Source organism: Manis javanica, chromosome 1, assembly GCF_040802235.1.
Source record: "Manis javanica isolate MJ-LG chromosome 1, MJ_LKY, whole genome shotgun sequence".
In the NCBI taxonomy this organism is placed as follows: domain Eukaryota; kingdom Metazoa; phylum Chordata; class Mammalia; order Pholidota; family Manidae; genus Manis; species Manis javanica.
The window spans coordinates 168744343-168760065 of NC_133156.1; the positions used below are offsets into that span (position 1 = coordinate 168744343).

The window sequence follows — 15723 nt, forward strand, 5'->3', positions numbered from 1 at the left end:
GAGGACGAATTAAGTATTTGGAAGCTAGAAAGAAAAGACTGCAGGTAAGGAATGAGGTAGTGGTCCAGCTCTGTTGTCTCAACACGTTTTCTAAATAATCCAGCCATTTTTCACTGAAACGATAAATGCACGAATTAATCTTCCACATTTTGGCCTATGTGGTAGAGCCATTCTAACCTCATTATTCAAAAAACTGTATTCTCAGATGACAACTCCTGTTTTCTGCTTTCTTTTCACACCTCCTCTCATCCTTTTTAATCTCCACTTGCACCAGAGTCAGTTTACTTTTAATCTTACTGTAACATATTGTTTTATAAAGGCCAAACTTTCCAAACTTTCTTATATCTTACTCAAAACAAGCAGATATTTTCTAAAATATTCCTCCCATTACTCTAATAAATTATTTCCAGAGTTGGGCTTTTTCTCCATCTGAGTAAGGCTTCTATTCTTTTCTGCTATGGAAATTTTTCCCAGGTCCCATTTTGGGCGTTTGTGTGTGTGTGTGTGTGTTTATACACCCTTGAATGGGCTTATTTGTATCCCAACATGGCATATGAAAAAAGTCATTAATTCAAAAGACAGTAATTTTCAAAAACTGGTATTTGCTTATCCTATCCTAGCGAAGTGTTTAAAAAACTAAATTACACAGATGGTTTCTTCTTTAAAGAGCCTCTGATTCATAAGAGGTAAGATAGTATAATAACTATAGTGCAAGGTAGACAGTGAGGTAGGAGACAAGGGTAGATTTCATGATTCCCACCTGTGACTTTTTTTTTCATAGATGATACAAGGTAAACGGCACTGAGCTAGGAAGGCCACGCTCGGCCCAGAGCTCCATGTTTTTTTAGGTTGGCAGCCATTAGAAGTTAGGAACACTGAGGCTATTTCCAATTTATATTGCCTTCTCCTTCCTCTGTAAATATGTAAAAAAAACTAGCAAACACTAATGTGCCAATATTTCAAGGTCTCTATAAATTAATGAGTGATAAATTTTACATTTGGTTGCAGTATTTGTTCAAAATGACTGTATTCCATTATAAATTACTATTGTAGCTCAACCATCTCAAAGAAGCAACAAGAATGTTAACCACATGTCCCTGGAAAATAAAAAAGATACTTTCTTTGGGTTGAATAATTTCCCAAAACGTTTTAGTTTTCAGTGATGAAAGCAGCATGTAGTAGCCCATCTTTATTTTTTTTTTACACTGGCATAGATACTTTAACCAATTGCTTTGATTATATCTTTTTGTGAAAAGGCAATTTGACAGACATTATTACAGGGAACTTGTGTTTAAAGAAACAACAGTTTTTAACCTGTTTATTTTTTTTAAGAGCACCAAGTGCTTTTAAAACTTTTAAAAAAATATTTAAAAAATAGGAATTAAAAACATTTTAATTTTGACATTTCTTAACGTCAAGCCCAGCCCATGTCCAATAATAGTTTTAAGCTCATCTAATTAAGATGTTTTTGAAAATAGAAAGTAGTAACTTCCAAACCCCTAGAGGGGGTGTCCACCTCACAGATGTCCTACCCGATGTATGCTGGAACAGAGGCAAAGAGCCGCTAGGTGGCTCTGCCATCTTTAAATGAAACTGAAGTTCACGAAAGATAATGCACAGTTAAGGAACAAAATATCTTTATGTAGGCAGAACCTTTAATCAAGGTAAGAAACAATAATCTGCAATCATGACCTCTTACTCAGGATAATTTGGAGCTACTGAGTTAAGAATCAGAATAAAAAATAAACCAACCCAGTGCACATGGTGTGAGGGGGGTCGTGGGGAGAGGGAGACAGTGTAGCTTGGAGAAGACAAATAGGGACTCTTTGGCATCTTACTACACTGATGGACAGTGACTGCAATGGGGTATGGCAGGGACTCGATAATAAGGGCGAATATAATAACCACATTGTTTTTCTTGTGAAATCTTCATAAGAGTGTATATCAATGATACCTTAATAATAAATAAATAAATACATAGATAGATAAATAAATAAACAAACCCTGCAAACTGCCAAGTTTGTATGGAAGAGCAGTTTGTTAAAAAATAAGAGAAGGTATTATACTCTTAAGGACATTAATAACTAACGGGGAGACAGATGGCTTTGATTTCAAATGCTTCCCAATTTTTTGTCTTCTAGGTTCCCAGCCTTTTTTATGGATCTTCTCTTTTTAGTTTAGACCTTTCAATATAAGAAAAAATATTAACATCTCAAGAGAAATAACAAAACAACTTCATTTGGGGAGGTAAAAAAAACCCAATATGATTATCTAAATGAAGAAACACTTAGATCCTTAAACAACAGTTAAGGCAAACACGATTCCATTTTATAGCTTTTGCCAGATGAAAGAAAGAGAGCACTTTAGAGTCGACATTTGAAGAGTTACTTGCATTTTAGGTACCTAAATTTGCTAGCTAAATGTCTCTCTGGATTTTTTTTTTTCCTTAAGTAGTGAGATAACAGAAGACGAAAATCTCCCCTCACATACATAACTAACTTTATCATTAAAATAAATTCGGGGCGGAGAAGCTGGAGATTTCCGAATTATTAAATATTCTTAACTGTCAGCTGTAATTGATAGACAAAAAAAGTTTCCCACTTCTTTTCCTAATGAGAATCGCAGAGCTGTCACCGATTAAGAATATATTTAGAAACAGTCTTCATTATAAAAGAAACAATTTTTCTTATTGCTGTTCGGAGTCAATAAATAATAATTACGCGGCATATGAGGTTGCCACAGTATTTTACTGATTTTGTTTTTCCATGCAGAAGCCGCATTTGAAAACTTAAAAAGAGGAGGGCAATTCATATACCATAATTCGTTGAGACCGTTTTTGTAAATCAGAACTTCTTGCAGTTTAAATTACGGTTGGTTTTACAATGCTAATTTCGAACCCACTTATTTAAATGTCTTTGAAAACGTTCACCCTTGTTTTTGAAGACAACAAATCACACCAAAGACTGCATAAACCTAACGTAAAATGAGCAATACCTCCCGAATGTGAACGAAAATATATGCTTGGAGACACGGTTAAATTAAATGCCGTTTTCAGTCCGCTTCCCCACCACGGAATCCCCTAGGAGAAGGGGGCACACCAAGGATGCTGGTTAATTAGTATAATACGCCGTATTCCCCAAAGAGTTGTAAATCGCATCTATTCTTTTAGACTGGGGGCCGATCAGCAGAGACCGGACATGAATCCTGCAACTGGATCACCAAAGGTGTCGAGGACTGAAGGAGGAAAACCAAAGGGGGCTAGGCAGGTGGCTTGACTGGCCACCCAAAGTTAACTCACAGACTTGTTCGAAAACAGTTGTTCTGTTTCGGCTATCTTCTCTTGGTTCAACATTTGTTGTTTTATTTCATGGTCAGAATACGTGGGCCAAGACCGGGGTGCTTTCGCCCTTAGCGTGCAGGCTCGGGCTCTCCGGGACCCCCGGGCCCCGGGGGCCGGGCGAGGAGGGGCTGCAGGGGCCGCAGGGGCCGCAGGGGCGGGGCGGGCGGCGCGAGGCTTCGGGCGCGCGGGCAGGTGGGGCGTGGCGGGGGCGTGGAGAGCTCGGCGCGCGGGCCGCCGCCCAGCCCCGGGCCCGGCCGGGAGGAGCCGCGCGGCGGACGGTTATAAGAAGCTGGCTCGCTGGCGCTCCGCGCGCATCCGGCTGCCCCTCGGCCTCAGTACAGGTTGGCGAGCGAGGGCCGAGGCGGGGCCGCAGGATTGGCCCCTAGAGGGATGCTCTCGCCCGAGCGGCGAAACCAGCCCCGCTCGCCCCTTGCCGCCGCCGCGCCGCACCAGTCGCCGGCCACCGACATGGCCCTCTACTGCGGCGACAACTTCGGCGTGTACTCGCAGCCCGGCCTGCCCCCGGCCGCCGCCGCCCCGGGCGCGTCCCCGGCCGCCAGGGCGCCCTACGGGCTGGGCGACTACGGCGCGCCGCCGGCCGCCGCCGCCGCCGCCAACCCCTACCTGTGGCTCAACGGGCCGGGCGTGGGCGGGTCGCCCGCCGCCGCCGCTGCCGCCGCGTACCTGGGCGCCCCGCCGCCGCCGCCGCCGCCCGGGGGCGCGGCCGGGCCCTTCCTGCAGCCGCCGCGCGCCGCAGGCACCTTCGGCTGCGCGCAGCGGCCCTTTGCGCAGCCCGCGCCCGCCGCGCCCGCCTCGCCCGTGGGACCCACCGCGCCCGGCGAGCTCGGCTGGCTGTCCATGGCCAGCCGCGAGGACCTGATAAAGATGGTGCGGCCGCCGTACTCGTACTCGGCGCTCATCGCCATGGCCATCCAGAGCGCGCCCGAGCGCAAGCTCACCCTCAGCCACATCTACCAGTTCGTGGCCGACAGTTTCCCCTTCTACCAGCGCAGCAAGGCCGGGTGGCAGAACTCCATCCGCCACAACCTCTCCCTCAACGACTGCTTCAAGAAGGTGCCCCGCGACGAGGACGACCCAGGTGAGGGCGGCGGGACAGGGGCCTTCTGGCCGCGGGCGCGGGGAAGCGGCGCACGGTCCGGGTGAGGGGTCTGCGTGTGGCTGCCTTGAAGACCCACGCAAATGAGATCTTCTCATTCTAAGTGTGCATGGGAGCCGGCGGAGGCTTCAGGGTTGGGTGAGGGAACCGAGAGGACAAAGAGGTGGACCAGAGGAGCCTTGGAGGGTCCGGTGAGGGAGCAGCTCGTCCCTACATCCACACATCTACATCCCCACGCGCGCACGAAGAGCTGGGCAGTTAAAGAGAAATGAAAAAGCCCTATCTCCCGCAGGAAGCCACCCCTGGTGGTGTTCATCTATGTGGCCGCTTGAAGGGAAGAGGGGGGGTCACATTACTGGAGGTAGATTAGGAATAAGAACGGATGAGCGCTCAGATAAGCAATGACTATGAAGGGACTCAGATGCGCGGAAAATCCCATCACAGCTCCCAAAGGAGGTGGTGAGAGACCCAAGGAGCAGCCGGCCGTTCAGGATGTCCACAGATGCACTTCCTCCTGCATCAGGTTCCTGAGAGACTGCGTCCTTCATAAGACAAGTCCTGTGCCTACCTTGAGAGATTTAAGGAGAGTGGCGCAGGCATCATGAGACGCGGCAGAGGGATCAGAGAACTTTAGCTGGGTCCTGCAGATTGTGGTTTGAGTACCTGAATTATTTAGAAATATAAAGAAGAGAAGGCACATTGGCTGCATTCTGCTCTGAACCCCCTTCCCCTGCTTCCCCACAACGTCCCCATGAGGCAGGCTGGATTACAGGGCAGTATTGTTAGTAGCTTCCCTCTTGCCTGAGAAGTAGCGGTGGAGAAAGCTCGAGGAGGAGAGAAACAGAATCCTACTTGAGGTTTTCAGAAGGCGCTCCGGACAAGGGAGGTGGGGGCAGAGTTGTGAAAGGAAGCGAAGAGAAAACTGCTTGGGTTGCATACTACAGAGATCTAGGATTTTGTGCAAATTGCATAAATACTCTGGAGTCTTCTACCTGAAGTCATTCTAGAGTGGTGCTTTCCAGTAGAAATAAAATGAAACTACATGTGATTGTAAATTTCCTAGTAGCCACATTCGAAAAGTACAAAGCTGTGGTTGAAATTAAAATTATTTTTAATATTTTAAGTAACCCAGAGTATCATACAGGTAACAAATATAATAGTTATTGGTGAGATACTTTATAAAGTTCAAGGATCTATAGCTAGTGTCTTGTCGAAGCGCTTGGTACCAAGGTGTCACAATACAAATATCTTGATAGGTGCAGTTATTATTATTTAGACAGTAGTTGTATGAATAAATTATTCTCTGCTGCGGTTATTTGGGGAGCAACGTTGGCAGAGGTAATGAATGTGGGGAGTGCGTTCTAGTTTGTGGAAGCCAAAGAAGACAGTGGTTAGTTAAGAATGCTGAGTCTAGAGCCAGCCTGTGTAAACCATTGCTAACTGGGAAATGCAACAGATTGCTAACAAATCTGCATCTCTGTTTTCCCATCTGAAAAATGGAGCCATAATATTGCCTGTCTCTATAGAGCCGTGAGGAGTAACTGAAGTTATCCATTACAAATCACTTACTACCAAATGGGTGCTTAGCAGTCCTTGAATGCCAAAGGATCATTTTACTAGAAGTGAAAAAAACTGTTGGGAGAGAAAATTCTCCATGATAGATCTTTTCTACCTCAGTTGGTGAGGGAGATTTTCAAAGCAGAAGAGTCGCATCACGTGCATTAAATGGGGCCCTGATTTGACTTACCCAGTGGAGGAAAGGCTTAGAAGAGCTGCAGGGGTGCCTCCTGCCCAAGGTGAGGAGGGAATGTAGACCCAGAAGCTTCCTTGTCCTCTGATCATATGCCATCCAAGACGTTAAAACAACTGTTTGCTCAGTAACAGCTTTTGTCATGTTTGTTCAGCAAAGCAGAGGATTGGGTATTTGACTTTTTCCAGTGGAGTGTTTCTTTAGGGGCAAGAATCATACCCTTTCAGTGAATAATAAAGGTAACAGATACTCTTTTTTCACTGCTTGCTGGGTGCCAGCTACTATGCAGAAATATCACTTAACTTGCACTTAGAGGTGGGTACTATTCTTACTTAGAGCCAACTTAGAGGTGGGTACTATTCTTACTCCTATTTTTGTAAAGAAAGCAATGGAAGCTCAAGTTTAAGCATATAAAGAGCACACAATATGGACCTAGAGGGGAAGGTGTTGGGGAATTAGAAGTGTCCTGGGAATAGAATTAGGTCTTAAGATTTAAATAGCAGACATGCCATAGAAGGAAAAACTAGCCAAAACATTTTCATTTCAGATTTCTCCTTGAAAGAAGAATAAGTAGACTAATCACAGGGATGAAAGTACAGCATGGGGAATACAGTCAATAATATTGTTATAACTTTGTATGGTGACAGCTGGTAATTATACTGATAGGGAGCATTTTGTAATGTACATGTTTGTTGAACACCTGAAACCAATAGCATATATATATATATATATATATATATATATATATATATATAAACTATAATTTAATTAAAATAAATAAAAGGGAAGCAAAAGAATAAAATCTCCCCTAAAAGGATAAATGTTAATGATAAAGTAGACTGAGCATCTTTGTCAGCCTTTAATGAGAGTGTGCCTTACTCCTCCCAGAACTTGAAGCAGAATGCATGTGTATAAACCAGGTCTTCCTCTGACTCCCCTTTCTTATCTGCACAGGGAAAGGCAATTACTGGACCCTGGATCCAAACTGTGAGAAAATGTTTGACAACGGGAACTTCCGGCGGAAGCGAAAGCGCCTCTCTGAGGCCAGCGGCACCTCCACAGTGGCCACAGGGACACCAAAATTGGAAGAGGGGCTCTCATCAGGATTGGGGTCTGGAGTGGGTGGGAAGCCAGAAGGGGACAACCCCTCCACTCTGCTGAGGCCTTCCCAGTCCCCAGAGCGTCCCGAGGGCACCAGGAGTGCTGCCTCCTCACCAGGAGGATCCATGCTCACCTCCACCCCTTGCCTCAACACCTTCTTCAGCAGCCTCAGCACCTTAAGCGTCAGCAGCAGTGGGAACACGCAGCGAGCTCTCCCTGGCAGCCGCCACCCAGGCATCCAGGGGGCCCAGCTACCCCCCGGCAGCACATTCGCCCCTAGCTCCGTTGCTGAGGCCTCGCCAGACACCTTGCAGCTGAGTCACAGCACCAGCAATGGCAGCAGCCAGAGGTCCTCCTATTACAGCCCTTTTCCCGCCAGCACCACCGGGAGTCAGAGCAGCCCGTTCAGCAGCTCCTTCTACAACTTCAGCATGGTCAACAGCCTCATCTACCCCCGGGAGGGCTCTGAAGTATAGAGCGCTGCTTCTCTGACTTTGGCGTGCACACCTGAGGTCTTGTTACAATGCAGATTCCAAGGCAGTCGGTCTGGGGCAGGAACTGAGGTTCTGCATTTCTCTGGAGCTGCCCGGTGACCCTGTGGGCCACTGACCACACTTGGGGTAGCAAGGGTTTAGGAGCTAACTTTTACAACCCAGCAGGCTTGTACAGGTTTTTCTGGATAAGGGCCTGCCTGGAGAGACACCCACCTCACTCTATTCTGGGAGACTACCTGTGAGCCCTATGAGGGCAGGGACCATGTCTGTTCTGTTCAGGACTGTAGATCAGGGTTACAAGGTCCAGTGTGTATAGGGATCGGCAGAAAACGAGAATGAAGTCATCAGGCAGGAAAAAGAGCAATTGGCAACTGAAGCAGTTGGGCGTGGTTGGGACTGACCAGCTGAAGGCTGCTGTGGGCAGCTTGTTATTTCCTGTCTGGCAGCAGTCTGATTTCCTTGAGAAGTCAGATTTCTGGATTTTTATAGGAAGCCTTTATTTGTGGTCTTTGCCACTGGTTGAAGTTTTCAAAATACTGTACTAGGAAACACCACAGGTCCCTGAGCTGTATCCAGCTGGCCAGTCGCCTCTGCTTATGTTCAGTGTCTCCTACATGGTAGATAATAATAGCAATAAAAAATTGCCCAGGTAAGCCCTGTGGACCAGGTGCTCTTCTAGACACTTGACACACATTTAATCCTCACATCAATCTTGGGAGGTAAGTATTATTACTACCCCTAATTTTCTATATGAGGGCAGTGAAACTCTGAGGTGTTAAGTAACTTGCCCAAGGCTGTGCAGATAGTAAGTCATGGAGCCAGGATCAGGCCTGGCAGTCTGGCTCCAAAGTTGGTGCTTGTAAGATTGTTCTAATTCCTGAAAAACAAAAGGTGCTGGCATCCATCAGCAGACATAGCATATAGTGGGTAGGGATGGGCTAGATCTCACTTGACCAAAGATTCTGATTGAAATATCACTTGAGATGGTCCCTAGACGTGCAAGGATGGACACCACCTCTGCCTCGCTTCTGCTGCCGTATTCCTGAAGTGTGGGGTGACCACTGTCCCAGTTAAGTTGACATCTTTTCCCTTTCAGCCTGTGTCCTGGATTTCTCATTTTTAAACAGTGTTAGAATTTTTATTAAAATAGTTTTTAAATGGAATTTTTATAGTTTTTTAAACAAAGCATTTGGTCAGAAAAATTTTTTAATAGAATTTATTTTTAGCACTCCCTTTTACTTCTCAGGAAATATCTTCATTTGAATAATTTTTATGGTCACCCTCCCAGTGCCCAGAAGAGGGCCTGGTACATGACGGTCAGATACTAGGCCACAGTTTGAACTCACCCCAAAAATGCCAAATAGTTGTTGATTTTACTGGAACAGCTTTGCATTAAGATGAAGATAATGCCTCATGAGTTGCCTATGCGCCATGTTGCTGGGTTTTTGATAGCGTTGCTGGTTTGGGGTTTTAATTTTTTAGAGACAGGAACAAAAAGTACATTGTAAGGCATTTTTAACCTGCTGTGTATTCTCTTAAGACTTTCACAGCACCACCCTTACATTTTTATTTTGAAATATACATACAGAAAAAAGCATTTGAGATATAAATAACATTACCATTACTTTTTAAATATTATTCAGGAAGACAACCAAAGAAACCACCTGCCCCATATAGTATGTACCAAAAAAACAGTTTCTATGGGTATTTTTCTATGTGAAAAATCATAAAAGCTTTTATAAATATTGTTTCTACCACAGTTCTATATTTGTAAATTAATTTATAATGTGAACTGAGACAAAAAATTGTTTTCTCCCAAGAAAGTGCATTGCATGCTGGAAATCACAAGAAATAAACTTTAAGTGAGATGACTGCTGGGTGCTTTCAAGGCATTACTATTTTTCTGTCTTGAGCTTCTTTCTCCTAAAGGAATAGAGATACAGAAGCCACCACCAGGATGTTGTTTGTGTTGAGTGACTGATGGATTTACCATTGCACTTGTCCCACCTACACACATTTGAAAGGGATGGAATGGAACAGTTTCTCCGAGGAGGGTCTGTGTAGGCACATGAGCACAATTTCAGGGAAATAGCTAAGTGACTGCTGAACTTGGCCCCAACTAGAGGAAACCTGCAAGATGAGGTTATAGATGGGTTTGTCAGCATGGGCTCTGTTAATATTGGGACTGGGTGATTTGGTGTAGAGGGTGCCCTGTACATCACAGGCATTAAGCACCCCTGGTCTCTACCTGTTTGGTGCCAGAACACCCCTTCTGGCCCTGGTCATCTGTGATGGCCAAAAGTATTGACATTGTCAAATGTCCCCTGGGGAACAAAATTAACCCTGGCTGAGAACCACTGACCTTGGCTAACACCCACAATTGCCAGAGAGTTAATGGAGGCCCCTCACTTCTAGTCCCAGGGCTAGCAGTTGGGCCTGGGTAAATCAGGCCTTTGGATTTCTGGCATGGGCCAGTTTTCTCCAGTGAGATGCCTTTTCTCCTGAAGAAAATTAGTTTTGAGCAAGAGTAAGCCAATAATTGAGGCATTTCTCAGAACAGAGATCCACCAGTTTGCCCTGACACTTTGGAGGCAGACTTCCTTGAACATTCTAGTTGTTGATTATAGATTCTTACATTAGCTTCCTCCTTAGCGTCCAATTATTGCTATTAATAGTAACCTAGGCTGGGAATAATTTTGATGAAACAATAGTGAACTGGGTGATTTTTTATTTTTTGGGTGGGGAAGAAGGGAGACAGGCATGTGGATATCTTGGAAAGCAAAACATGTAAAAAGAATATGATTAACCTGTATTTGGAAGTATCTACATCTGAGTGGTTGATATTAAATACCAGAATGATGGCATTTATCAGAACAAAGGCAAAGAAAAGACTCCTGAGCTCTGGAACAACTGGAAAGGGCAGCAGGTGGCTAGTCTGTACTCCCAGGGGCGGGAGAATCTATGCAAGGGCAAGCCTCTGGCTCCATCACGGAACCATCTCCTGCTGGGCATGGGATTAAAGGGACCAAGCTGCCTGTGCCAGTGATGTTTCCTGGCTAGCAAAGTCTGCACCAGCTCTCCAGTTGGCACCAATTTCCTGCATCTGCAACCTATTTGCCTGGGAACCAAGTTAGAAATTCTGGATCTGAGCTAGATTTCACTTTCCACTGTTGGGGACAGTGCAGAGGAAAAGATGTGGACTTGTGGCAGAGAGTTAAGCACCCTTATGTCTCCAGGGTTTCTTGGGGACCAGAGGCTGGTGTCAAACTGCAAAACAGGCTGAAGGCAGTTAGGCATGTGTGTAACTGAAAGCAGCTGCCTTCTGGCTTGCTAGCACCTAGTGTACCTTTCAGAATAAGACAGGCAGAGGAGAATTTGAAACATGAATAAGCAGGTTTCAGGTTTCTGTCCTGACACTTTCAGAATCTTCATCCCATTCTTTAATTTACTGGAAAGATGCAGCAGGGGAGCCCAGAGGCCTCAGGAACTGTGTGTCTGAGCCCCAGCTCCACCCCCACCTTCCTCTCAAGGTGCTCACAGTCCCTCCTAGGGCAAAGGGCCAAGCTGTGACCACAGGCACCATCGCTGAGCTGCAGAGGAAACTCCCAAACGGCATTTGCCTTCCTCCTAGAGACTTCTCAGAACTTGGAAAGAGCCTAGATCTTAAGGATCTAAATGGTTTTTGTTTTCTTTAGCTGCTCTAGTAGCTAAAACCTGGAGATTTTTAATGAGAAAGAAACCCCTGGTGGTTTCCTGAGGCACAGATTGGCTGGTTTCTTGGGTAGAGACCTGGCTGCCTACGTGGCCTTACCTTTTGTCATGGAAAGCAGCTGACTGGGGAGCGTGGCTGGGCGGCTGGCACCACTGAAGAAAGAAGCAATTTCCTGTCCGATTGGAAAACAAAAAAGGTCGGAATAGACCAAATACCTACTGAATTCCCCCCTGCTTTTTTATTCATGATGACTGGGGATCATCACCAAAGTCCTGGGAGCCTGGAGAGTTGTCCTTTATCATTTTAAAAAAGGTAAACATTACAATAATAATAACTTACTGGGTGCAAGGCACTATCCTAAAAATACATGTATTAAATATAAAATAGCTATGTTAACCCTCCCAACAACACTATGAAGTAGATACTCCTACTCGTTTTCCCTGTGAGAATACTGAGACCCACAGACTAAAGCTAGGCCATAGGCAAAATTCTAAGTGGTTCTGCAGGTAAGTGGTAGAAGGGAAATTCAAAATTAGGCCATCTAATGTCACAGCCCACCTGTCCTCAACTTACTATACTGCTCTCCATTTTGAAGATGAGAAAGGAGCTGCACGGAGAGGTTAAGTGACTTGTTAAAGGACACACAGCTTATCGGTTTCAGATTTGAGCTGAGAGCCCAGGGCCGCACCTTGCCCTCCCCCCTTCAGGCACTTCCTTTGTATGCTCCTTGAGGCTGGTTTTTGCATCAGGCTCCTTTCCATGGTTACAGGAAGGTAAGCAGTGGGGAAGGAAGTCACTTTTCCTTGATATATCCTCTTAGGCAGGATCAGCCAGCAGACAGGTCAGAGGCCCAGCCCTTAGGCTCTGCAGATGCCAAAAGAAGCCAAACATTGGAGACTCTGGTTTAGAACCTGGAACACATAGGTTTAGAATCGAACTCATTCGAAATTCACGCAAATCCCTTTGGGCATCAGGCCCTGTTCTGGGAATGAGGATACTAAGGTATCCCCTTAGCAAGCACGGCAGAGGCCTGGAACAGGTGTGCACAGGGTCAGTCCTGGTGGCCGGCCTCCCGTCAGGGAGAATGGTCTGATCTGGAGAAGCAGCTGGCAGTTCCCTGTCCCCGCTCCACCGCTCACTCCTTCACTCCTGTCTGCTCTGTGGCTCGTGCTAGTAGGAGACAAGGACCATGACACTATTCAAAGTTGTGGTGCTCCTGGGCTCACAGAGTAATCGTAGCAACCTCGTTCAGGAGGAGATCTCATCAAGGCCTTGGTGTGTGACTGCATTCAACTCCCTCACTGCGTTCCAGCCCTGGGCACGTGTGGACATCCCACACCTGGCTGCCAGCTTTCAGCCCCCATGCCAGGCCCGGGGAGAGATTGACTTCTTTGCCCCATGCCTCAGGGGACGGTCGGGGCTACATGCGTGCTGGAGTTTTCTCCTCCCCAGTTCACCTTCTTGAAAAGCATTAAGCAAATCACAATCCAGGGATCCTTCTGCACTGCATGGGGATCAGAAAGCAGGGCATTCACAAGCATGAGGACCTCTTTTCCCTCTCCTCCCCAGGGTGATGCCAGCTGGCCCCATGCCAGAACCGCTCAGTCCCAGCTCTCCACACCTGTTGCCCAGCTCATACACATTCCCGGCCTCAGTCTTCTCAGTAGAAATGGATGATAGCATTGTGTACATCCTAGAGCTGTTGAGAGGGTGACTCTATTTTATATTGAATCTGTGAGTTTGCCCAACAATAGCTTCAAGAAGAGCCTTGGCATCCACTGCCAGGGCCTCCACTCATCCTCTCAGAAAGCCAGATGTCAGTAGTATTTCGACCGCCTCGCGGGGGTATTATTAGCCTCACATACAGAAGTGCAAAAACAGAGTAAGAAGCTTGGCGAACAGCCGGCCTCTGGGGGCTGTGGAATTCTCACAGGAAAGGGAAGTTCACCTGCTTTTTGATTCCAGTTAGCAGGTGAGTCAGGCAATAAATGTACCAAACATGTACTAACTCTTACTTTGCCTGCTGTTTCCCTCACACCCCACATCCAAACCTGAAACAAAAACTGTTGGCTCAAGTGTCCAAAACTGGTGTCCAGCCCCTGACTCCTCATCAGTTCACAGGGTCACCACATTCCTCGCTGGAGGGCCTGGGTGGCCTCCTCGCTGCCCTCCTAGCTGCCCTCCCAGCCACACCTACTGGCTCCCTGCTGTTCACTTTGCACTCACTCCTGTGTTCCAAGCTGGTTCTCTACTTGGGAGCCAGAATTATCTTTCAAACAACAGGTAGGATTATATTGCTTTCCTGCTTAGAACCTTCTGGAAACTTCAATTACTAGTGAACTCCCCAGTTCTGAGGCCCTGTATGAACTAGCTCCTGCCACTCTCCACACAGCCCTTCTTTACTTGGCTCCAGCCACGCACTGCTTTGAAGCCCCTCAAACATTCAAACTCTTACATTGAGGGCATTTGCAGTTACTTCTTCTGTCAGGAGAATCCAATTCCCCAGATCTTCTCAGGCTCCTGCTGAAAGGCCAATCTGGGAGCAACTGTCTCCCCTCTCCCACCACCTCCCTTTAGGCTGCCTTTTATAAAATGCTCCTCCCACCTTAGTTAGATCTTTGGTTTAAAAATAAAGCAAAAACGGTATTTTAATAGGATAATTTCTGGGATGAGGAGGGAGCAGGGAAACAGGGACCAGAGTGGGGAGCGTGATGTGGCTAACTCAGCTATGAGCTCTGGTGGTCCCATTCATGTCTGTCTCCTCCTTTTTTCAAAAAGAGAGTCCATGTCCAAGTGCAATAATTGTCCTATCGATCTTAACAAAAAGTTTGAGGTAACTGAGGCACTGAGCCTCCTCTTTCCCAACACTTTTATTTATGATATACTTCACTTGTCCAACTATGTGACAGTACATAAAATAGAAAAAGCCATCTTCCTCCTTCAGTTTTAAATGGCAAACCCCCAGGAATGTGTGCCATGTTTAGCTTGGATTTAGAGCTCAGCTGTCCCCGTTTCCCTACACATCCCTTCCCCCTTTCCCTGGTTCTGCCTCCCCCTCAGTCTCCAGGAGAGAGAGTCTCAGCCTGGCATCTTTGATCATCAATCCATCAGCTGCCCCCCAGCACTTGCTTCAGCTACAAGACTTTCAAGTTCTCCCCCTTTGCTAGGTTTGGGGCAGGAGAATGCCCATAGCTGCTGTCACCCTACCGCACCTTTCCTTGCATACTGGTGGTTAAGAGCCAAAGAATTTTCTATTTCAGCACAGACTTTTAGAAACCTTCCTTCGATGGGAGTAACTGCTGTGCAGCCCAGGAAGGGTGCCCCAGAGTAGAGCACCATCAGCCACAGAACCACAGCCTCCTCACTGCTCAGGGTGGGCACTGATGTCCTGTTACATCTGTTGTCTGGACCCAGGAACTCCCGAGAGCATAGGTGTCCTACCATTTTAGGACCATTGCCATTGCAAAGCAGGAGTGGGACTGACTCCTGGGCTGTGATAACCCTCCTTTCTGGTGACTTACTTACTAAGATTCCTCCCAAAGGGCAGCATCACAATTCATTCTGATGCCTCCAGATTTACAATCCTTTCTTTTGTTCAGCAACTTTTACTAACCACTTCTTATACTTACTAGAAGACACAGCTAAAATTAAGTCCCTCAGTAAGGATGGCACTTACATTCTTGGGGAGGAAGAGAAGCAAAGAGAGAATACCAGCAGGGTGACAAGTGCTTTGATTGGACTGGGTGGGGTGCACTGGGAATCTCTGGGAGGGGCCCCACCTGGACCTGAGGAGGATTTGGTGAGAGGGCAAGGCAGGAGGGAACAGGTGTGTATGTGTGTGTGTGTGTGTGTGTGTGTGTGTGTGTGTGTTGCGGAGTGGTGGAAGCTGAGAGGAGGACTGGATATGAGGGCCGTGGCTCCTCTGGCGTCCTGCGAGGCTGCCCTTGGAGGCAGGTCACATACAACAGAGCTTCAGGCAGGGAAGGTGGAAGGTAAATCTGTAGTCTGATAAAGCCCATCAATAGGATAGAATTGGGCAGAATCAAACAGAATAGAAATGAATCAAACTTGATTTTAAGAATGAAATGTGTGTGTTCAAATAGAGTTCTTTGTGGAGAATCCTTTGAATGGACAAGATCTTCTAAGACAGCCCTCTCTGGAAGCAACTAAGATTTTAAGCAAGAGGTGACAGGAGTCCGAAGTAGGAGG

At 46.5% G+C, this 15723-nt stretch overlaps 1 protein-coding gene across 1 annotated transcript; it reads left to right on the forward strand.

Moving 5' to 3' along the window:
- Positions 1 to 3675: 3675 nt before the first annotated feature.
- FOXI3 (forkhead box I3) lies at positions 3676 to 9645 on the forward strand. The gene is made up of 2 exons (XM_017681279.3): positions 3676 to 4439; positions 7162 to 9645. The coding sequence occupies exons 1-2, from the start codon at positions 3731 to 3733 to the stop codon at positions 7782 to 7784; spliced, it is 1332 nt and encodes a 443-aa protein (XP_017536768.3). The 5' UTR covers positions 3676 to 3730; the 3' UTR covers positions 7785 to 9645.
- The last annotated feature ends 6078 nt before the right edge of the window (positions 9646 to 15723 follow it).

What these genes read in the sequence shown, in the direction of transcription:
- FOXI3 (XM_017681279.3), top strand. Translation starts at nt 3,731, where the DNA reads ATGCTCTCGCCCGAGCGGCGAAACCAGCCCCGCTCGCCCCTTGCCGCC. An exon ending in CCGCGACGAGGACGACCCAG is followed by an intron (nt 4,440 to 7,161) that starts GTGAGGGCGGCG and finishes TTATCTGCACAG; the next exon opens with GGAAAGGCAATTACTGGACC.